At 46.5% G+C, this 24354-nt stretch overlaps 1 protein-coding gene and 1 long non-coding RNA gene across 2 annotated transcripts; both read left to right on the forward strand.

The window, feature by feature from the left end:
• The first annotated feature begins 1536 nt into the window (after positions 1–1536).
• Positions 1537–16323, forward strand: LOC146337913 (IgGFc-binding protein-like). Its single transcript, XM_084816335.1, has 8 exons — positions 1537–1590; positions 6256–7485; positions 9507–9850; positions 10044–10617; positions 11153–11757; positions 12581–13148; positions 14063–14652; positions 15736–16323. Exons 1-8 carry the CDS (start codon positions 1539–1541, stop codon positions 16321–16323), a joined length of 4551 nt encoding a protein of 1516 aa, XP_084672461.1. The 5' UTR covers positions 1537–1538.
• Positions 16324–17782: 1459 nt separating this feature from the next.
• LOC146337914 (uncharacterized) lies at positions 17783–23887 on the forward strand. The gene is made up of 3 exons (XR_014785121.1): positions 17783–17839; positions 19328–19469; positions 23725–23887. It is a non-coding gene; the product is annotated as an uncharacterized LOC146337914 (long non-coding RNA).
• The last annotated feature ends 467 nt before the right edge of the window (positions 23888–24354 follow it).

Here is a 24354-nt window from a genome sequence, read left to right on the forward strand (position 1 = left end):
TCGAACTGCTGACCTGCCGACCTTCCAGTCTGCAGTTCAGCATCTTAACCACTAAGCCACCGCGGCCCCTTAATTTAATACTATTACATCATTAATATTTTTGTTATCGATATATTTTAAATATTTTTAATGTTTTAATATTCTGATGTTTGACTGATTTTAATATTCTTATATTAATTGTTTTAAGGTTTTATTTTTAAATTGGCCTGTACAACACTGCTGTGTGTGTGTGTGTTTAGCAAATAAGGTGACATATAAAAGTTAATAATAAATACATAAATAAAGGATTCAAAATTGTTATTGTGCAGTTCACATTGCCTTTATTTATTTTGTTTGCATCCTGCCTTTCCTCAAGGAGCATAGAGCAGAATATATGGCTCGGCAAAATAATTATAATCCTTGTAATAGCCCTGTGAAGTCAGTCAGGCTGAGAGTTAATAACTGGCCCATAATCACTTAGGGACTATGTGTGTGGATTTGTACCTGGGTCTCCCCATCCCACTCCAACACTGTAATCACTACATATCACGGGCTTTTTATCAGTTTGTGATGACTCTTTTATTGGTTACTTCAGTTGTTTTACTGTAAGTCCCTTTGAGGGCCTGTTTCTCCAGAAAGGACAGCATAAGCATATACAATGCAATCCTATGCATGTCTGCTCAGAAGAAAGTCCCAATGAGTTCAGTGAAGTTTACTCCCAGGTAAATGCATACAGCATGGCAGCTTAAGAGAGTTTGCAGCTTGCCTCCCCTGTCATACACATATTCTTTGTGATCTCTGGTCAAACAGGTTTTCGAAACAGTACAAAATGCTGGCAAACATGTTTGCCAGAGGCAACCATGTGATAAGCATCCACACCAGAAGCATGAATTATTGTTCCAAATCACTTTCAGCCCTCTTAAAAACAAACCTCAGATCTACTGCCTGTCTTAAATCTTAAATAAATCTAATCAACCAGTTTCTACAGGTGAACCCAAAATACATTTTCCACGTGACATCTCCATATCATTCAGTAGTGGTGGGTTGAAGTTAGGGAGGAAAAGTCAAATCAGAGGTTCATCTTGGGATATGTACATACTGAGGAGTGTTTCTGTGGAGCAATGAGAGATACTTGTTCATGGGGAAAATGTTGGAGGTTCGCTGGTGAAAGTGATGGTGGTAGGAAGGCTTTTCTCAGCCTACTTCTCCTCCTCCTAACCCTATACAAATGAATCAGAGGTGGTGAATCAGGGATGGCGAATCACAGTAGACTAGACCATAAGCAATAAAATCAGTTTGACTAGAGGCAGAGATCATTGTAGGATACATATACACACACACAACTGAAGATGTGAATCCCAGGTGATGAAAGCTCTACAATACCTTCTCCAGTTCTCTAAAAAGTTGTAGTCTGTGCAATAGCCTTAGGTTCTGTTTCAAGCTGTAGGAGATACCAAGATCCTGAGATGTAGGGCTGTGTGTGTGTGTTTGCATGTCCATGAAGGGGGGAAAAAAGGAATCCTCCTTAATTTCTTGCTTTTCTCTCTTGATTTGCAGACATGGCAATGAGGAGGGTCCTGTTCCTCCTGGCCGGTTTGGCACAATTATGCGGTGAGTACACTGGGCTGATGGGTGTGCTCTCTGCTCTGTGAATTTCAGGATGGCTATCCAGAGTGCACTGTCTTCTTAGAGCCATGGTGGGGTGTGGGGAACATATATTGTCCTACAGCCAAACAAGAAGTAAAACAGGAGCTCAGATGCTTTGTTCGATGTGAACCACCACCTTCTCAAAACATCATTTGAAAGTTAGATTTGTACAAAGGGTCGTATAGCAGCTAATCTGCATGTTGTCATATTAATAAATAGTTATGTTAATGCATCAGAATTCAGAATGTGGAGGCCACATCTGATGAAGTTCTCCTTTCCCCCTTCCAGCCTGGTCTGCTCCATTTCAGCAGCCTGTTGTGGATGATTCAGCAGTAGGGATGTTGCAAGGATCTAAACAAGAAGCTCTGACAAAATTCTTGTGAGGGGGTTCAAGGAACTTGGGTGGGAGGGTGCTGTTGCGCTCATGTCCTGCTTGTCAGTTCCTGGTGGACAGACAGCTGGTTAGCTACTGTGCGAACAGAATGCTGGACTAGATGGACCCTTGGTTTGATCCAGCATGGCTCCTAGGTTCTTATGAGGCTGTGGTGACTGAGCAAGGCCCTGCTTGTCTCGAACCTGTGAGTGCTGCCCCCGCTCTCTTCCCCTGTGCCTAGGGGGTACCCTGGGGCAGGAGAAGGATGCAGGTGGCAATGGCAAATGGTATCAGTTTCCCACCAGGAATTCCCTCTTCTTCATGACTATTAAAGGTGCAGGATCCCTGCCCTATTTCATATCTGGGTGTTGTATAAGGCAGGGGTAAGCAACTGCAGGAGGTCTGGGGCCCATTTTTAATGCCCTGCCCTGACACCCCCCCCCCCCATGTCCCATATGGGTGGAATACCTTCTTTACAAAAAATGACAGGTTTGCCACTGCATAGTGGCAAACCACTGGACTATGAGCCCTACTGCATGGGGCTTGTAGTCCAGTCCTTGATTCCACAGTGGGAACAAGATGCTGTCCAAGTCATATGCCAGCTACATCCAGGCTTTCAAAAGCCATCCTTCACTTCCTATCTGCACCTCTTCCACTAAGTGACCGCTCAGACTACTGTGCTGATAAGGATATCTAATGGATTTCTCACTTTTCTAAATGTTGTGACACAGTTCTTGGCTCAAAAAAGGGTATCATTTGCATATTTGAGAGGAAATGCATTTAGAAATGCATAACTTGAGAGAAAATACTTCTGTGTGCATGTGTAAACCCTGATGCAGATTTTTTTTAAAAATAACAATTTAATATGGACGGTACTGGAACAGAACAATAATGAGTGAATGCAACTGAAAGTGACATGGACTGGAAATAGTCTTCTTCATCCACCCTAGCCCAAATCAATCCCTTATTCTGTTCTCTGCCTTTCCTTTCCCTCCCTCAATGGGCACCTAGGGATGTACAGACTGTATGAATTCCATTCCATCTGCATTTCGCAGATTGTCAGTTGCCCTTCGTTCCATCGTCTGCCCATCATAGGGATGTCAGAGAATTCCATGGCGGAACGAAGCTCCTGCCCCCCCCCCCACGAAAGGCGCGCGAAATGGAGCACTTACCTGCTGCCGTCCATGCTGACATGCGAATGGCAGCCGCGCTGTGGCCGCCATTCACTTCCATATCATAGCTGTGATAGGCTATGTAAATAATTACGTAGCCTATCACGGCTAACGCAGGGATGCCATTTGCATCCCTGCGGAGGCTGTGATAAGCTACGTAAGTATTTACGTAGCCTATCACGGCAAGCTAAAAAAACAACAACAGCGTACGCAAATGGCAGCAACTATGGTGGCCGCCATTTGCGTTCCTTTTTTCCCCACTGTTTTAGCCTATGTAAATATTTACATAGGCTAAAACAGTGGAGAAAAAAAGAACGCAAATGGCTCCCACTACGCTATTTGCATTCCCCTTTTTTTCCGCCGTAATAGCTTACATAAATATTTACGCAGGCTAAAACTAGGAGTGCACGAAAGCCATTTACCTGGTCTCGCAGCTTGTTCGCGGTGGGGGGGAGGTGGGGGGGAGGCGCTTTGCTGCTCTCCCCCCGAAGTTCAGGCCGGGGGGGGAGGCTTCCTGCCTCACTTGGCCGAAATTCAGGCCGGGGGGGAGGCTTCCCGCCTCGCCCGGAAGAAATTCAGGCCGGGCAGGAGGCGCCTCGCCTCGCCTGGCCGCGAAATAAAAAGTTAAAAAAAAACACGCCCCCGTGATAGGCTATGTGACGATTAACGTAGCCTATCACGGCTAGATCTGCAAAGTCAGCCATGATAGGCTACGTTATTCGTCACGTAGCCTATCATGGGTGACTTAAAAAAAAAAAAGCGCGTACGCAAATGGCGGCCCCCATAGGGAGCTGCCATTCGCGTTCCTTATTTGGTCGCTGTAGTCTACGTAAATCTTTACGTAGACTACAGTGACCAAATAAGGAACGTGAATGGCGACTCCCTATGGGGGCCGCCATTAGCCGTACGTGCTGTTTTTTTTTTTTTTTAAGTCACCCGTGATAGGCTACGTGACGATTTACGTAGCCTGTCACGGCTGACTTTGCAAATCTAGCTGTGATAGGCTACATTAATTGTCACGTAGCCTATCACGGGGGCGTTTTTTTTTTTTTTACTTTTATTGGAATGGCGGTGGCGGCAGCCGGTCGAAAGACCGGCTGCCGCCTCTGCCCCTGTCGAAGACCTGCCGAATTGCCGCCGGGACCCACCGCTGGGAGGGACATTCAGGAAAGATAAGTCCCGTCCCGGGGGGGGGTGCAGGGGGTGGGGGGGGAGAGAATTTCTCCCTGAAACTTCTTCGGGGGGCCGAACACATTGGCGCTCGGCCCCCTGAAGTTTCGGGGAGAAATTCTCCGCCATCCCTAGCTAAAACAGCGAAAAAAAGGGAATGCAAATGGTGGCTGCCGTAGCTGCCACCATTTGCGTACGCTGGTGGTTTTTTTTTTTTTGCCTGCAGGCTGCCCAGCGGCTGGATGTCCGGCTGCGGGCGGCCCCGGCCGGCGGCTCTGTGGAATCTCAGCAGAGCACAGCCGGCCGGATTAGGATTTCAGGGGGAGATGCGGAGTGCCTCCCCCCCCCACCGCGAATCACCCTGTCGAAAAGGCAAGTGACTTTCGTACATCCCTAGCCCATCAACAAAATCAACGGATCAATGATTTTTTTAGTTTCTGAATTTGCACAAATTTGTATTTGTACAAATGTGCACATGCAGAAATGCACAGATTCCCCCTCCCCAATGTGCATTTTCACACTTTAGCCTGTGGGGGAAATTCACATTTTTGGCTTCTTTTTTTTTAAGTGTATTTTTCTATGACAATATTTGTGCAAAATTCCCAAAGGTTAGAAAAATGGTCCACTCATTTGCAGAATCCGGCCAACAGGGGAAAAGCTGGTCTGCTGCACAATCCAAGGAGTGGATCCATAAAAATCCAAACTCATTTGGTTCCATTATAGACTTCTCCAACATCCCTGCTGGAACCTCAATATTCTGTGCATCCTGGAAGCTCACAGGTTCTTGTTCATGCCATTTCTGGCTTTTGAAAATATGTATTTCTTTTAGTTTATAAATAATTGTGTTCCATGTACCAAAGAAGTATCTTGAGTATATAGAAACCTCTACTTTATTTTTCAGTGGCTCTGTTTATCACCCCACTGACACTGGAGTCACCAGCCTCCACTGACTACTGGTGGCCTGGCTTCTATGAGAGAGGGAGAAAAAAAACAACACCTCTCTCTCTCCCTGCTCTCTCCATTCTGTTGAAATCTAATAGGTGCTTGACTCTAGCCCAGTTTCTTTCTGTCCTTTTCCCTGCCATATTATGCCCTTTATGAGATGGACCAATACGAATAGTACACAGAATTTATTTATTAAGTTGTGTTTTTTTAAAAAACTCACTCATCAGCCAAAAAGGCTCCTAGAGCATTTCACATATAGCTTGTAAAACAAGGCAGTCCCTGCCTCAGGTGTACAATCTAAAAAGACTAAGTACAAAGGAAAAGAAATGTGGAGGGAAGAAAAAAAAATGAAGGGCACAATCCTATTAATTGTGTCCTTGAACTCAGATGCTTCTGAGTTTCCTCTGACCTTCTGGTCTGAAGCCAGCAAGGCAGGAGGAGCAGCAGAGGCAATCTATACCTCTCTGTCCTCCATCTTGGGTGAATTTCACTAGATGGGCTTTTTAGCCCATCTAGCAAGCATGTGTGCTTTGGAGGGGTAGGGAAGGAGGTTGGAGGAGGCTCAGGATAAATCATATCTTGGTCTCACCAGTCTCCTCCTCTCCTTGCCCACCAGAATCCTTCCCCCTCCTTCTCTGACTCCTTTCCAGCCTCAGAGAGGCAGCTGGCATGGTTCTTTCTGCACTGGTGGGGAGGGGTCTGGGATCGGATCTCCAACTCCCCCTTCCAAGGTCGGAGCACTTTCTCCAAGCTCAGAGTGGTGTTCTGAACCATCCTGTGGTCCCTAGGATGCTTTCCCAGGGACCAGACAATTGCTCTCTAAGTCTGTCAGCAGGGATGGTGGAATGGTCCTGCTTCCCGCACTCACCTCCCTCAGTATAGTCTTCTGCATCACATGTGGCTGTATCAGTGCTGCACTTGAATTATTTTCAGTCCACTTCTTAAAAATATCTTCACTCTTTCTTCCAGGCTCTCATGCAGCAACTACCCATGGGAAGATATTTGTCACAGCCTTCATGCAAAACAGTGAGAACATCTATTTAAACCAACCCAGTGCCAAAAATGAACTATTTCTCACTGGCCACCATCCTGTAACCATGGTCAGAATGACAATAAACAAGTCTATGTACTGGAGAACTGTTCCTGTTAGTGAGGGACAGACAGTGACAATTAGGCTTCCCCAAACCATAGAGATGGTGGGGACCAATAGCTTTGATGGGGCTGTTCTGATTGAAGCTGACAAAGACATCTCCGTCTTCGCCCGCAGCCGTGAGAGTTCCTCTGTTGGTTCTACAGTTGTGTACCCAGTTCAGGAGCTGGGCAAGGTGTATTATGTGGTAACGCCACCAGGTGATCAAGCAAACACTTTCAAGGAATTTGCAGTTGTAGCCTATGACACTCCCACTAAAGTCAACATTCACCTGAAAGGGGCTGTGACATTCAAAGGGCAGGTTTATCTCGCGGGGAAAGAGCTCGTGGCTGACCTCGAGGCCTTCCAAGCAATCCAGCTGCAAAGCTCAGATGATTTATCTGGCACCAGGGTTGAATCGAACCAACCTGTGGCTCTCTTGAGTGGGCACAGCTGTGCTAGGAAAAACACGGCCTGCAACCATGTTGTTGAACAGCTCCTGCCAGTTTCCAGCTGGGGTACCTTCTTCATTGTCCCTCTGCAGTCTCTCCAGAACAGAGATGGCACGGTGTATGTGATTGCCTCCCAAAACACGTACACCAAATTCCATCATGGGCTTACACAAAAATCCCAGGACATGAAAGCTGGGCAAGTTATCCAGCTAAACAAGCAGTCATCTGAGCCAATTTATATTTCTGCCAACACTGGAATTCAGGTCCTTTTCTTCTCCGCTGGGACTGGAAGCGAAAGCAGTGGACCATTCCTCATCAACATCCCAGGCATGACTGGCTATTGCAGGTCGTACCTCATTGATGGGCTGAGTCAGTTGGATAACTATGCTGTCCTCATAGCCAAAACTTCAGAAGTGAATGGTTTTACATTACAGAAGATGGTTACAGGAAACATCCAGTGGAGACTGATCCCAGACACCGAATATTCTTGGGGTGAACATAGCTTGGAGAGAAAAGCAGGGTCCCTCTCCGTAGAGCATCCCAGCAGTCCTTTTGGGCTCTACATCCTTAGAGGCACACTTTATGATGGCTCTGGATCTGTAGCTGTTTGCTCCTCTGGTAAGTATCTCATAGATAGATATAGACAGATATAGATATATTTATTTATTTGATTGACTGATTGATTACACTTCTATATCGCCCCATAGCTGGAGCTCTCTGGGTGGTTTACAGAACTTAAAACATTAAAATACAATATAAAAAGTTTAAAAGCCATTTAAATAAAAGTGCAGAGACAATATACACAAACAACATATAACTTAAAACAACCACAGTCAGCCATTACTAAAGACACATCCAGGACCGATTAAAACTCATCATGTACTGTCAAATCCCAGGGAAAAGAGATTGTTCTTAACCTGACGCCGAAAAGATAACTATGTTGGCACCAGGCAGACCTCATCGGGGAGCTTGTTCCACAGATGAGGGGCCACCACTGAGAAGACCCCCTATATATAGGCTTTTGATAGTTTAATTCTAAAGCTTGGAGGGTCATGCATGCCAATTCTATTAATCTGACAGACTATTGCATTCAACCCCCACTTCAATTTCACCTCATGATTGCTGTTTGTTGCCAGCACTACAATTCTCATCCCTCCCACATCCAGCATTGCCTGCCCTGTTTTAACATTACTGCTAGGGATGGATGGACTCACTTGTGCCCAGCTTCATCGGGCACTTCCCAAGTCACTGGTTCCGCCTGCCCCTGCTCACGGTGCCGCGTGAGCTGTGTCGCAGCCTGGTGAGCACCCGACGAGGCTGTGGGGCCACCCGTCCTCCCTAGAGAGCTGCCATTGCTCACAACAATGGCAGCTTGAGCACTTACGGGTAGAGGCAGCCACGCAAATGGTGGCCACTACTCCATTTGTCGTGGCTGCCTTTACCGTGATAGGTTACGTAAATACTTATGTAGCCTATCACAGCTGCAAGAACGCAAATGGTGGCATCAGCAGCCCAGCTGTGGCCGGCTGGGAGACCAGCCGGAGCCGCCGCCACCACCACCACCACCAGAGCCACCGCCAGAGCCACCGCAGCATCCACCCCAGGTAAGTTCCACCCTGGGGGGATTCCACGGGGTGGCGGGGGGCGGGAGGCCGTTCTAAAGAATCCGGCCTCACTGGAATCCATGGTGGAATTCTCTGACATCCCTATAACTGCATGACCAGAAACAGTAGTAAATGCTGCTGAATCCATTCATGTTGAAGCTCTTCTAAATGTAGTACAGTCAGATCTGTTCTGAAATTAAATGTTTGATTAAAAACCCTTTCAGCCTTTATAAGAAAAATAGGCATGAGGGCTAGATTAACATAAAGCAGGTGAAGAGCACAGTGCAATGGTCCATTGTGCACATTGTGCATCCAGGCATTGATCCTGGATATGAGAGAAGATGTGTAAGAACCTACAGGATTGCCCAAAGCTGGTTTTGACTTACAAATAGAGATGGGCAGATTCCCCACCTTCCAGTCCATGGGGAATCCGCCCGCGGGGGAGGGGGAGGCAATCCGTTCCTCCCCCCGGAATCCTATCGTAGCCTATCGCATGAATGAAAAGCATGGAAAAACAGGGCCATGAAAAAACAGGGCTGCAAATGGCATCCAGGATGCCATTTGCGTCCCTGTTTTACATGATAGGCTATGCAAATATTTGCGTAGCCTATCACGTGAATGAAAAGCACGGACGCAAATGGCATCCAGGATGCCATTTGCGGCTGTAAAGATCTTAATTTAAGCTTAATTCAGCCATTTACAGCTGCATTTACCTTAAACTAAGGCCTTTACGGCTGCAAATGGCATCCTGGATGCCATTTGTGTCTGCAGTCAGTCCCTTTCAGCCAGCAATATGGCATGGTGGCCGTATCACTGGCGATCCAGAGCTGGAGGATCCAGCCGAAGAGGATTCCGCAGGGAGGTAGAGGTAAGTGTTCCATTCCGCCATGGATTCTGGGGGCATGGATTCTTTAGAATCCGGCCTCATTGGAGCCCGTGGCGGAATTCTCCGCCATCCCTACTTACAAATACACATACAGACAGTCGAGCATTTCTGCTTTCAAAGGGAATGATGCTACCATTCTTACCTTCTAGGTGAACTAGTACCCTCATGCAGCTTGATCCAGTGCAGGAAGGAGGAGAAGTGTGAAATCACAGAAGGCCACCCTGTCTGTGAGGCAGCAGAGTCAGAGTTCACCTGCTGGGCACAGGGAGATCCCCACTATCACACCTTCGACGGGAAGAACTTTGACTTCAGGGGCACCTGCACCTACACCATTGCCAAGACTTGCAGCCCAGATGTGGATCTTCCTTCCTTCCACATTGAGGCCAAGAATGAGAACAGGGGCAACCCTCATGTTTCTCATGTTGGTTCTGTGACAGTCACAGTCTATAGCTCTGTCATCTCTGTGGCCAGAAATGAGATTGGATTTGTGAGGGTAAGACTGAAAGACAAACATATTTCTGTTTCTCTCTTGCTTTCCCAAAAGTGTTGCTTTTCCAAGAGTAACTGCTTCAGAATCTACTCCGTTTGCTGCTGGTCTAAATCCCTGTTTGATACAGAACATAGCTTTGTAACAAACGAAAGCCTGTCTCCTGCTGTTGGTTGCCCCTGACTTCTTTCTTTTGCAGGTGAACAACCAGCGGTTCCGACTGCCCATCTCCTTGAACAAAGGGAAACTTCATCTCTACCAGAGTGGGGCCTCTGTCCTTATTGAGACCGACTTCTCACTGAAGGTCTCCTATGACTGGGACAGGTACTTGGTGGTAAAGCTCCCCAGGAGGTTTTCAGGCAGCATGTGTGGCCTTTGCGGTAACTACAACGGAGACCCCACTGATGACTTCACCACACCCAGTGGGGCCTTGGCCAACAGTCCTGTGCAGTTTGCACAGAGCTGGGCAGCTAATGATGGTGACAAATTCTGCTCAGATGACTGCCAAGGGGGGTGCAAAAGCTGCTCAGCAGAGATGGTCAGCAGGTATAAAGCTGAACAATACTGTGGCTCCATCAGCAAAGAGGGAGATGGTCCGTTCAGTCAATGCCATTCTGTGATTGACCCCAAGATCTTTCTGGAAAACTGCGCCTATGACCTCTGCTTGAATGATGGCCACAAAGACTTACTGTGTGAGGCACTAAAGAACTATGCAGATTCCTGCCAGAGAGAAGGAGTTGCTGTTTCTGATTGGAGGACACCCACTGGTTGCTGTGAGTATCCCTGGGTGATGAAGAGAAGGGTGGCATCAGAGTGAAAGGGAAAGTTAGCTATAGGGATTTGTTCAAATGTGGTGTATCCTCAGATAACTTGTAGTAGGGCTTCTGCAGTTCTGTCCACATGACAAATCACAATAAATATTAACATAGGCCTAGATTCTTGAGAAAATCACAGCTTTTGCTGTTGAGCAATTTTCTCACTGTAGCAGACACATGACTTAAAGAGATTCAAGGAAAATGAGATTGCAACATTGGCAGAATTTGATTTGCATACATACTTGCCATTTCATAGTTCATTTTATAGCATTTTCAGTTTGCAAAAGAGTCGGTTACTTATGAGCCGAGGCCAAAAAGGTAGAGATTTCCCCAAAGATCTTCACTTCGAAGCTCTTCAAAGATCTTCAAAGGTTTTCCTGGTTGAAGTCCAACATTCTACCTACTGTATCACACTTGGAAAATGGAGCTGAGCACATGGCTCCCATCTCCTTCAATTGTGCCTTAGTGACTAGTGTCTTGTCTTTTTTGACAGCCCCACTACCCTGCCCGGAGAACAGTGAATACAAGGCCTGTGGACCTCCATGTCTTGCCACCTGCAATGATCAAGCTCTTCCCAGCAACTGTTCATCATTGCCTTGTGTGGAGACCTGCCAGTGCCATGAGGGCTTTGTGCTGGATGCAGGGAAATGCATCCCCAAGGCTTCCTGTGGGTGCCTATTTGAAGGGAAACCATTCTTTCCTGGGGAGCAGTTCTGGGGAGACCCCACATGCACAAGGCGTTGCAGTTGTGATCCACTGACCAATGAAGTGACCTGCCAGGCAGCAAGCTGCAGGAGCGGAGAGCAATGCAGGGTGGAGAGCAACATCCAGAACTGTTACCCCACCAATTACGCCACCTGTTCTGCTTCAGGGGGTTCTCACTACATCAGCTTTGATGGCCAGAAGTTTGACTTCCAGGGCACCTGCGTGTATCAGTTCACTGGGCTGCATGACAAGACAAAGGACCTGGTGGATTTTCAGGTCCTTGTCCAAAATGACCATCAAGACAGCCGGTCTTTGTCCTCTACCCAGGAAGTAGTGATCAATGTGTATGAGACATCCATTGTAATTAGTAGAAAAGAACATGGAAAAGTCAGGGTGAGTTTATATTCTTCCCTTTTTAATGGCCGATTATTTTTCCACTAAGTTGCATCATGTTTTTCTTTGGTTTCTTTATCCATTAGTTATTTATGACTGGTGGGAAGCCCACCAAATGGGAACTCAGGAATCTGAAGCCTGTCCTTTATTTGCCACTGACTGAAAGCTCAGCATTTTGAGACATGGAGAGGAAAAGGGGGATTGATTGGTCTATTGGCTTGTGATGTTCCATCATCCCTTAACTCTGCATTGAAAGGGAGGTTTTCTTAGTGTTCTATATAAGTGGATGGGGCATTGGGGCTGGGCGGTGTGTGTGGGGGAAGTGTATCCTATGTTACATAGGATACACAATAGGATATGTACACATATCCTATTGTGATATGTGTGAGTGTGCACACAGTGTATTTTGGTGAAATGACTTTTGAGGAGATTGAGATCAACTTGATTGATCATGAACTCATGGATATCTTGAACAGATGATCTTTCGGTATTGGAACAGAAACTATTTTGATAACGAAGATGTTATCTTACACTTATCTTCCTGATATGTAAGATGTTATAGCTCTTTTTTTTTCTCTTTGTGCATAGTTTCCAGTAGAAACAGTTAAGTAGAGTGATGTTTCCACATGTTTCTCTTGCTCTCTATCCTGAGAGCAAGAGAAACAAAGCCAGTGAGGCCAAGAATGGCTGCTTTTGCTTTTCATGGAAAATGTGGAAATGCTCACATTGATGTGTTTAGCAGTTTTCTTTGATCCTCTGGGGACAGAATGCATTGCACAAGTGTTTCTGAAATTCCCATTTCTCCCTGTTTGAATAATCCCAGGTGAACGGTCTGCTGACCAACCTGCCAAACAGCATCAAAGGCAACAGAATCTCCATGTACAGGAGAGGGCAAGAGGCAGTGGTCCAGACTGACTTCCACCTGACAGTCACCTTTGACTGGCAAAGCCGTGTCACTGTGACTGTGCCCAGTGCTTATGCTGGCACCCTTTGCGGTCTCTGTGGGAACTTCAATGGCTACAAACCAGATGAGATGACCATGAAAGATGGTGCAGTGGCTCCAAATCCATCAGCCTTCGGTCAGAGCTGGAAAGTGCGGGAGGTGCCAGGCTGCACGGAGGTGGACAAGGGAGAGTGCTCTGACCTATCAGCCATCAAAAAATACCAACGGGAACTCAGCAGGGAATGTGGGCTCATCCTAGCCAAGGATGGCCCTTTCAGAGAGTGTCACAGCAAAATTGACCCAGAGGGATACTTCCGAGATTGTGTATATGATTACTGCTTGTTCAAAGGCCAAGAAGATGTGATCTGCCAGGTCATGGCAAGCTATGCAGCAGTCTGCCAGGCTGCTGGGGTGGCCCTCTATGCATGGAGGTCTGACAGCTTCTGCAGTAAGTGCAACAACCCTGGCCTGAGCTAGTTTTCTGGGTTAAAGAGAGCATAGACATGATTGTTTAAAAAATGAAACATTAGATCCTTTGCATAGCATTTCAGATAGGCTTTAAAGTTAAACCTCTCCAGTCCCAACTGAAAATCTGTCTTGGGGGAACATAGAGGGATTCCACATTGCTCCCCAATCAAGAGACCTAGGTGTTGGGTTTTGTTCCTCCAACATGGTGCTCCAACAGACACCTCCCTTGGCACCCACCAGGCTCCCTGCCCCTTCTGATTTTTATATTGTTGTTGTTGTTGTTGTTGTTGTTGTTATTTTAATAAATAACACTTCTATCTAAAACTGGGAGGCAGGCATGCTGCAAAGCTTAGTGCCACCCTCCAGTGCCATCTTTATTTGGGTCCAAAAGAGCGGTTTGTGTTTTGGAGCTCAGACCCCACCTCTGCCTTGTACTTAGGTTCTTGGCCAAGTTCCTTTTCTTTGGTCTCACCGGTTTGCCTTCTGGGAAATGAGTGTTACCTGAGCAACTATGCCTACCATTGGATGCATGGGCAAGCTGCCCTTCCATGGCAACCATTTTGTGAGGGCACCCATGACATTTTTTCAAAATGCCAATTTTGCCCACTGACCCAAAAATATTGGGGTCCCTTTCTGTACGGTGACCAGAAGCAAAAGAGATTTCTTGTTACAACAAGTGCAAGGAGCCACTGAAGGAGTAGAAGTCTGTATTTGAAGGGAATAGACCCAGATGGGAGCAGTAGATCAAGGACCTTCTCTCAGTCTGGAAGGTGCCTTCAAGACATGCCCATGTCATGTCTATAACCCTGTTTAGCATGTCATCCTGGATTTTTTTTCCCAACTAAGTTCTTCCTCTCATCTTTTTAAAAATTTCTTGTTGTTTCAAATGGACAGGTCTTCCCTGTGCTCCAAATAGTCATTATGAGCTCTGTGGTAGGGGCTGTGCTCAGACCTGTAGCAGCATCTATGCTCCATTCACGTGTCCAGCGAAGTGCCAGGAAGGCTGTGTATGTAACCACGACTTTTTGCTGAGTGGCAATCAATGTGTCCCCCAGTCTCAGTGTGGCTGCCTTTACCAGGATCGCTATTACTTGGCAGGAGAGGCTTTTTACCCAACATGCCAGAAGCATTGTGTGTGCCAAGCTGGAGGGACTGTGAAGTGTGAAGCCATCTCTTGTGGTCCTGATGAAGAATGCAGGTTGTTTGATGGCATACAGAAGTGTCACCCCATTGGCAATGCTACCTGCTCAGTTTTCGGCAAACACCACTATCTTTCATTTGATGGACTGGCCTTTGATCTCCAGGGTACCTGCAGATACACCCTGGCTAAAGCTAGTGTAAACAGCAGGGGACTGACATCCTTTACTGTGAATGTGGAGAACAATGCTGATGGGAAGAGGAAGGGCTCAATTATCAAGACGGTCTCTGTCATGGCCTATAACATCCTGCTCAGTTTACTGCAAAACAAGCAGGGACAAGTGAAGGTGAGTCTGTACCACAAGGAGGCAGCAATGTTTTGGCATTTAGCCATCGCTTCCATATATATCGAGCTTGTGATAGTGCTGCAATAATGTAGAGAAGTGGCAGATGTTCCTCCCCTCCACCTGCATTTCCTGCATTGAGCAGGGGGTTGGACTTGATGGTCTTGTAGGCCCCTTCCAACCCTACTATTCCATGATTCTATGACCATTTGGAGGCTATCTACAAGATCACCCAATTACATAGGAGTCCAGTGCAGATTATTCTTCCTCCTCAAATATGCTTATTTTCCCCCAGCTGTCTCAGTGCATACTTACATGAAAGGTGAATACTGGGCTCAAGTTACAGGAAGCCAGATTCTGGCTGAACATCAGGAAAAACTTCCTGACTGTTAGAGCAGTATGACAATGGAACCAATTACCTAGGGAGGTAGTGGGCTCTCCCACACTGGAGGCATTCAAGACGAGGCTGGACAGCCATCTGGCAGGGATGCTTTGACTTGGATTCCTGCATTGATCAGGGGGTTGGACTCGATGATCTTATAGGCCCCTTCCAACTCTATTATTCTATGGTTCTATGATTCTATGATACTCCGTATTGGAACCAAATAAACTAGGTGTCATAACCTTCAACCAAGGAAGTCATTTTACATTGATACTACAAATGTTGTATCAATTTAAAATGACATCCTTGGTTGATAGTATTTTATTCCAGCTCTGGGCCTACAAATGTAAAAGCCCAGAATTGGAATAAAATAGTATCCCTTCATTTGTTTCTAAGGCTAGCTCTACACTGGTGCTTTTTATTGATATTGAAGTGAATCGATAACTGTTGAGGCACATTAAGTATTCCGTATACCGTTTTTCTAGCATTGTTTCCTGCTTTTTATTCCGTATTATCCAAAATACTGCAACAGATGACATCATGTGTGCTACAAGGTATAAATGAGCAAGAGGGATATATTGATAAGATCTATGATGAGATCTTATCAATATGACATGAGGTGTAGATCTGGCCCAAGTTACCATCAAATACGCCATCTTCACAAAACAACTTTACTTAACAGGCGAATGTGCTTCTGTCTCCAGGTGAATGACGTATTCCAGCCCCTTCCAATAACCCTTGCTGAAGGGCGGCTCAGAGCCTATCAGCACGGCACTAAAGTCCTGATACAAACCGGCTTTGACCTTATTGTGAGCTATGACCTGCTTTACCATGTGACAGTCACTGTCCCAGGCACTTACCAGGGCCAAATGCGAGGCCTGTGTGGAAATTACAATGGGCAGAAGGATGACGATTTCCTGCTCCCCGATGGCAGGGTGGTCTCTGATGTGGCTGCATTTGGTGCTGCCTGGAAGGTCCCAGTGCCTGAGACAGATGGATCCTGCTCAGATGGATGTTCTGAGAGCGACTGTCCAGTCTGCGAGGAAAGGAAGGACATTTTAAAACAGCGCAACTACTGTGGGCTCCTCACTGCCTCTGATGGCCCCTTCAGAGCTTGCCACAGCAAGGTGGACCCCGGTGTCTACTTCAGTAACTGCATCTATGACCTCTGCCTGGGCAATGAGGTGAACACGATCTTGTGCCAGAGTATCCAGAGCTACATGTCAGCCTGCCAAGAGGCCGGGGTCTCTGTTCAGAGCTGGAGGATGTCATCCTTCTGTCGTGAGTATTAGTGCCTGAGCACCGGGGTATGTATAATTTGGGAAGTGGAATGGAAACTGCATCTGAACTGAGTCTATATTTCTTTGGGGCACAATTAAAGGTTCATGTTTCATTTGAAGGGCATCTCAATGGCTTGGGCTGTGCATGCTTCAGGGATGGCCTTCTCATTTATATTCAAGAAAGTAGTGGTTGTATAGCTGGTAGAGGCATTGATTGGCTTTCCAACAGTACAAGATTAGAATGTTCTCAATGTCTGTAAAAGGAAGACAGATAGTCCAACTATCCAGGCTTTGGAATGGTGTATTTAAGAATCTTACGAGCCCTGCTGGATCAGTCAAAAGGCCTGTCTATTCCAGCTTGCCACATACATGCTGTTCTTTCGGATATACAGGGGAATGTTTGTGCTATTCTTCCCTGTATTAAAAAAGCAATATATTCCATATACAGGTGGAGGGTTTAAATTGACTCCCACAGCCACTGATACAAAGGAAGTGTGCCAGTGAATGTTCTCTTACATACTGTGAAAAGGGATGCTTGCTCGTTAAAAACTTCGTAAAAATGTGGATGCTCGACTAAAGAGACAGTTTCCATTGTGTCGACATGTTAAGTAATGATCACCACTTCTCTCACACCTGAAATGTTTAGCAGAGCAATACTGACACACATATATATCAAATTCCCTGTGTCAAAACTGATGGGTTTGAGTTGACACACTGAAGGGCAACCGCATTTTTGACATGTACAAATGTAAAAGCATGGTTTGTTTGCTTCGAACTGTCAAACCAAGTGCTCTTTTGGGGTTCTTATTTCGGCTTGATGATGAACACACATCCATTCTGCTTTTTTCTTGGTTAGGGCTCTTCCAGACGGAGGGGTCCCAGCATCACCAGTCATTGGGCTTCTGCTGTAGAGTACAAGTGGGATTTCCATGTACTGCCCACACTCTCAGGGGAAATTGTCGCCACAGCCTTCTGCCCCAGCCAGGAAGTGGCGTGGTAGCCAAAGCTCTTCCCTCCCTTTGCTGCTTCCTCCCATCATGTTCTGTGTGCTGGTGGATTTTTTGTTTGCTGCTGCTTCTTCTTCTTCTTCTTCTTCTTCTTCTTCTTCTTCTTCTTCTTCTTCTTCTTCTCCTTCTTCTTCTTCTTCTCCTCCTCCTCCTCCTCCTCCTCCTCCTCCTTCTTCTCCAGAATTGATAAGAATTCTCCAGAATTTAGAATCCCTGCTTCTCCCATCCCTAATCTTCAATGGCCAACCCAACCCCTCTTTGCTCTCATCTTGTGTAGCATTGGTGATCTTTTCATCTGATATGTATGTTTTTCTCATTCAGCTCTGGACTGCCCAGCAAACAGTCACTATAAGGTCTGCGCTGACCTCTGCTCCACCAGCTGTGCCACGATTACAGAGTCTAGACCATGTCCAGAGACCTGTGCCGAGGGCTGTCAGTGTGATGATGGCTTCTTCTTTGATGGTCTTGTCTGTGTTCCTGCAGAAAGCTGTGGTTGCCTCAGCAATGGAATCTACTACAGAGTAATTGGTCTTTTGGACCTTCTTCTCCTACTCCTCAGTTGCTATCACCAGTCCTTATGGATCAGAACATGTGTTTGGTCTTCTTAGTGTCTGTGCTTGGCTTAGTCCCATACATTCCAATTAGGTATCACAAGCTCTTGAGGTAAACTCTAGAATGTCTCAGTATCCATTTAAAGATGGCAAGTTCTTCTCTCTCTGTCAAATGTGAAAGAGATGAAGCCCTGAGTCGTGCTGAACTCTTCCACTTAATGTAGTGCAGTTCCTCCAGTGCTCAATACGTTCCGTCCAAAATATACCTCAGCAAAACTTTGAATTAACTGGTTCTAGCTTACGTGGTATTTTTATGTGGGCTCTTACCTGATGGATTTCCCTTTCCCCTTGAATTATAGAACTCGTGGGGTGGGTACAATTTGCAATCCAGACCTTGATCTCTCTCACATTGTTGATACTATAGGTTTAATATGTGCCATAATTACATGCCCTGGTCTCCTCTCATCTAGACTACTGTAATGCGCTCTGTGTGGGGTTACCCTTGAAGACGGTTTGGAAACTGCAGCTAGTGCAGAACATGGCGGCTCGCCTGATTAAAGGCAGCCGCCGGTGTGATCACATCACTCTAGTGCCGAAGGAGTTGCACTGGCTGCCAGTTGTTTTCAGGGCCAAATTGAAGGTGTTGGCTTTGACCTTTAACCCTATATGGTTCCGGCCCAGCCTATCTTAAGAAGCGCCTCCAGCAATGCCAGATAGGCTGCTCAACAAGATCAGCCTTGGATGGCTTTCTCTCTGTCCCATCAGCCAGGACAGCTAGGCTGGTGAGAACAAGGGAGAGGGCCTTCTCTGTGGTGGACCCCACTCTATGGAACTCCCTCCCTAGGAACTCCGCCATGCCCCCTCTTTAATGAGCTTCCGCCACACATTGAAAACTTGGTTGCTCAGGCAGGCATTTGGGATGGGTTAGGGTATTTTTTTTAGGGACCGCAGTGGCTTAGTGGTTAAGACACTGAACTGCAGACTGGATGGTCGGCAGGACAGCAGTTCGAGACCCCAGTGCCGTGTGACGGAGTGAGCTCCTGTCTTCAGTCCCAGCTCCTGCTAACCTAGCAGTTTGAAAGCAAGGAATTGCAAATAGATAAATAGGTACCGCTTTGGCGGGAAAGGTAACAGCATTCCATGCACCTCGGTGTTCAGTCATGCTGGCCACATGGCCATGGAAGCATCTTCGGACAGCGCTGGCTTTTCGGCTTAGAAATGGAAATGAGCGCCACCCCCTAGAGTCGGACACGACTGGCTAGGGACACCTTTACCTTTTTACCTTTAGGGTATTTTTAGACAATGTTTTAATGTGTGATTTTACTGTTTTAAATTGTATTGTTGTACATTGCCCAGAGTGGCTGGGTGACCAGCCAGGTGGGCGATTAAGGAATTTAATGAAATAAATTAAAATAAATCCTATTGTTTTCTATTACTATTTTTAATCTTTCCCACTAGCCCAATGAGAAGATTCTGCTGAATAACTGCCAAGAGAGCTGCCACTGCATCCCAGGCCAAGGGGTAAATTGTGAGGCCCACAGCTGTGCCACTGATCAGACCTGCAAGATCCAAGATGGAGTCATGAGTTGCATTAAGAAGAGTAAGGAGAAATTCATTTCAGAACACTAGCTAATGAGAGTCATCTTGGCCAAATGTGTGTGCAGGAAGACATTGGCGAAAGGTTGTAAACTTAAGGACCAGTTCTTGTACTAAAATACTAGAAAGTAGGGGTGTGCGAACCCACCCCTTTCCAGGTTCTCTGGGCACTAACCCAGCCCCTGCCCTTGCTCGCCAGTCCCCAGACCTCACTTGAGCCCCTCCTGTGCTTGATGAGCATCCCGTACTCACCCCAGCAGCCTCGTCGAGCTCCGTGGTTGCCGTTTTTGAAAAATAAAATGGTGATCGCAAAAACGAGCATTTTTGCATGTGCAAATATGCACATTCACAAAATGCACATTTTTGTGATTGCCATTTTATTTTTCAAAAAATGGTGACTGCAGAGCTCGACGAGGCCACTGGGGTGAGTGTGGGCCACTTGCCACTCGTGGGCAGGGGGCGAGCAGGGGCAAGGGCTCAGCGAGCTGGGCTCGGGGGTGCAGGCAGGGGAGGTTCCGCTGGATTCCCAGATGGAATCCAGCACCTGCACCATCCCTACTAGAAAGTGCATTGCATTCATTTTACAAGAAACAATGCAAAGGTCTATTACCTGGAGACTGAATCAGAGAGGGAACCTAAGACTTTCTGCATGCAAAGTTTGTGCTTGAACACTGAGCTATGCATCTTCCATGTGAGGTACAGGCAGTTTTCTCCCACCCCATGCAGGACTGCTACCACACCTTTCTCTTCCAAGATAGGCTTGGTCTGAGCTAAGCAAAAGCCAATGATATCATTCATATACCCCAGTGCAGACCACTACAGGCTTCTGAAGAGCTACAAGATTTTAAAACCTGCCTGTATAAATCCAAGACCTGAGCAAAAGTTATCAGTAGAAACTTTTTCAGCTCAGGTATTGGCAGAGGGGAGAAGGAAGTTTCAAAAATCATGCCACCCTAACTCACCACTTTCACTGCTAGGGATGTCGGAGAATTCCGCAACAGAATCAAATGAGTTTGGATTTCTATGAGTCTGACCTACAGATTCCGCAGTGGGATGGCTTTTCCTAAGTTGCATGGATTCTGTGGACTCTCAGACCATTTTTTTTTTAACTTTCCAGAATTTTACACAAATTTATTAGTAGAAAAATACGTTAAAAAAAAAAAAACCTGGCCAAAAATAAACATTTCCCCCATAGGCTAAAGCATGAAAATGCACATTTTGGGGGGATTTGCCCATGGGGGGTGATATTTGTGCATTTCCACAAATGTGGATTTGTGCAAATGTGAATTTGCACAAATTTGGGAAATTTGAAAAAATCTGATTCCACCAATGAGCAGGTGATGGAATGAAAGGCACCTGGCAATCTGTGAATGCAGATGGCATGGATTTTACAAAATCCATAGATCCCTATTCACTGCTGCTGCCAGCTCAATAGCTCTCTGCCTGCATCCTGGCCGCTTTAAAAAATATATCTTCTTTTTGTCTTTCTGTGCAGATGGGAAGCATTGTTTCTTGAAAGAGGGCAGGAAGCATTATTCCCTGATTCTGCCTTCACTTTGATTTCACTTCAAGACTGATGCCCTCAGAGTGAAGAGTGAATTAGTAAAAATGCTTCCTGTCTGAAGAGTAACTGTCAGTTCACACAATCTGGTATTCCAAGCACACTGCCTCAGAACATGGAGATTCCATTTAGCTAAGACAATGTATTTCACATCCAGCTGGGATTTTTAAATCGACTCCCAGAAATACAAAAGTGTCCTAGTGAATATTCTCTAAGGAATGCTATGAAAAAGAATGGTTACCAGTTAAGATGCTGTGCAGAAATCTTGGCCACTTAACTGAAGATACTTGGGGCTGTTTACACAACACAGTAACCCACACTCAGTGGTTGAGTGTGTGTTGTTATTGAACCATGGGTTGTTTGTGGAACCCTTGGTTAGCGTGTTGTCTGAACCCAGGATATTTTCTGCAGTGTGGCTTGTTAACCGCCCTGAACAACCCAACAACAAACCATGGGTTCTCAAGGTGGGTTGTTCGAGAAAAATAAACCACACTGCATGGTTGACAAGCCACCCTGTGTTAAATGTCCTGGACTCAGACAACACACTAACCATGGTTCAACAACAACCCACTTTCAACCACTGAGTGTGGGTTAGCATGTTGTGCAAGCCCAGTCACAGTCACCATTGTGACAGAGAATGAAATAATCACTTCTTTCACGCCTGAAATGTTCAGCTGAGCTGTATTGACATAGGTACATCAGATTGCCTATATTAAAACTAATCTATTTGAGACACTGAAGGACTCTGGATGTTCATTATGTAACTGCTGTTTTCTACATCCTTTGCTTGGGAGTAAGCCCCGTTGAACACAATCAAACTTGCTTCTGAGTAAACATGTATATAGGATTGCTGGTGTTAGAACAACCGTCCCCAAACTGATGCCCTCCAGATGTTTTGGACTACAACTCCCAGCAATCCGACCATTGGCCATGCTGGCTGAGGCTGATGGGTTTTGTAGTCCACCAGGTTGGGGAAATGTCGAATGACATTTTTAGGTGTGCAAATTATTTTCAGATTCTGTTCTTATAATTTGATTTTGAGGCAGGGCCAGTTGAAGACATTTGGCTGCCTGAGGGGGAGCAGTAAATGGCACCTGCCCAAGTCCAGATGCATCATGCACAAAGGAAGCAAAGCTACTTGGGCACATGAGGCTTTCAATCCCACAAACTCCTTTCTCGATCCCCATAATTAAAACAACAACAGCAGCAACAACAACAACAACAAATTAAACAAATAACAATTTGCTGTTTTTTCATGGCATCCAAAATCTGCTGTCTGAGGCTGAAGCTTCACCCAGCCTAGTGGTGGGGCTGGCCCTGCTTTGAGGCAATCAGCTTACTAACTTCATAAACCTACCATTTAGGTCTGCAACGTTGTGGAAGTGACTGCTTTACAGCCACCATTTATGCAATGTTACTGTTACAGAGAAACCCAAGCTGCCATTTTTATGTGAAATGGTGGCCCACCAAGGGGATGGGTGGCTCTGCAATGATTGCCGGGTGCTTGTTGAGCCATCCAGGGGCTTGCATGGCGTGGCGAGCAGGCACCGGCAGCGGGTCAGCAAGCACCTGGCGATAGGGATGTACGAAAGTCACCGTTTCGCAGGTTCTGTTTGTGGTGGGGGGGGAGGTGCTCCATCCCTCCCCCCCCGGAATCCTCGATGGGGAGGAGGCGATCTGGTCCTCCCCCCCTGGAATTCTCGACAACCGGCTCTGCTCCGCAGCGGCTCCGTGGAGGAGCCGACCAGGCCAAGGCCGTCCGCAGCCGGATTTCCAGTCACGGACTGGCTGGTGCGTACGCAAATGGCGGCCACCATAGTGGCCGCCATTTGTGTCCAGCCAGGGAGCCATGATAGGCTACGTAAGTCTTAAAAAAAAACACGTCTGGGTAAAAAACAAAACACAATAGCATACGCAAATGGCGGCCGCCATTTGCATTCCTAATTTTTCACCATTTTAGTCTACATAAATATCTACGTAGACTATTACGACGAAAAAAAGGGGAACGCAAATAGCATAGTGGGTGCTATTTCCGTTCCTTTTTATTCGCCGTTTTAGCCTACATAAATATTTACGTAGGCTAAAATGGCGAATAAAAAAGGAACGCAAATGGCGGACACTGTAGCCGCCGCCATTTGCATACACCTTTTTTTTTTTTTTTACCCAGATGTGATAGGCTACATAAAGACTTACGTAGCCTATCACGGCAAAGACCAGACTGCAAATGGCGGCCGCAGCAGCTGGTCGAAAGACCAGCCGCAGCCGCCGCCAAAGCCGCCGCTGGAGCTGCCGCCATCCGGAACATCCACCCCAGGTAAGTCTTGTCCCAGGGGGGATCCGCGGGGGGGTGGGGGGGCAGGCCATTCCGCCACGGATTTCGGGGGGCTGAATGCCAGTGCACTCAGCCTCACTGAAATCCGTGGCGGAATTCTCCGCCATCCCTACCTGGCGACCATGGACAGAGGTGAGTTCGTCCATCCCTAAATTTGAGGTAGTAAAAAAATGTAAAAATGTCTCCTCTAAATTTATTTCAGCTTTGAATTTTTACAACATCACTACTGTCGGTGATTTTTTTCCCCCTTTACTAGCTCTACCCTCTGTCTTCATTTGCCAACCCAAGCCCAGTTCTCCCCTCTTCCCTGTCATCTTGAGTAGTACCAGGACCATTTTATCTGACGTGTGTGTTCTCCTCATTTAGCTGTGGAATGCCCAGCCAACAGTCACTATGAGGCCTGTGCCAAACACTGCAACACCACCTGTGCCAAGATTACAACAAATCCTGAACCATGTCAAGAGACTTGTGCAGAGGGCTGCCAGTGTGATGATGGCTTCTTCTTTGATGGCCACAACTGTGTTCCCATAGGAAGGTGTGGGTGCTCCAAGAATGGACACTATTACAAGGTAGTAGGTCTTCTGGATTTTGTTCTTCCACCCTGAAGCTGCTGTCACTAGTCCTTATGGATCAGAAAATTTATTTCTACTTCTAAGTCAGGGGCAGGGAACCACAGGCCCAGAGGCCAAAACTGGCCCTCCAGCATTCTCCAGATGACCCCACTCAATTTCCCTGAACCATTGGCTGTCTGGTGGTTTCCTGGCTTTTGTGCATTTCATCCCCATTCTAAAAGTTGAATGCCTCTCCTAAGGCTTAGTTGCTGGCAGTCAGAGCTTTATGTTTCAATATGCTGGTACTTAATGTTGCTTTTCTTTGGTACTTTTGGCCCTACCCCTTTTGCCTTTGGCCCCCACCCATCACTGGAATGTGGCCCTCAAGAGCTTCTCTAAAATTGAATTTGGCCCTTGGGCTGAAGTGGTTCCCCACCCCTGTTCT

Source organism: Heloderma suspectum, chromosome 10, assembly GCF_057233095.1.
Source record: "Heloderma suspectum isolate Gila_16-S chromosome 10, 16-S_ref, whole genome shotgun sequence".
Classification (NCBI taxonomy): Eukaryota; Metazoa; Chordata; class Lepidosauria; order Squamata; family Helodermatidae; genus Heloderma; species Heloderma suspectum.

What these genes read in the sequence shown, in the direction of transcription:
- LOC146337913 (XM_084816335.1), top strand. Translation starts at nt 1,539, where the DNA reads ATGGCAATGAGGAGGGTCCTGTTCCTCCTGGCCGGTTTGGCACAATTA. An exon ending in CGGTTTGGCACAATTATGCG is followed by an intron (nt 1,591 to 6,255) that starts GTGAGTACACTG and finishes TCTTTCTTCCAG; the next exon opens with GCTCTCATGCAGCAACTACC. An exon ending in ATGAGATTGGATTTGTGAGG is followed by an intron (nt 9,851 to 10,043) that starts GTAAGACTGAAA and finishes TTTCTTTTGCAG; the next exon opens with GTGAACAACCAGCGGTTCCG.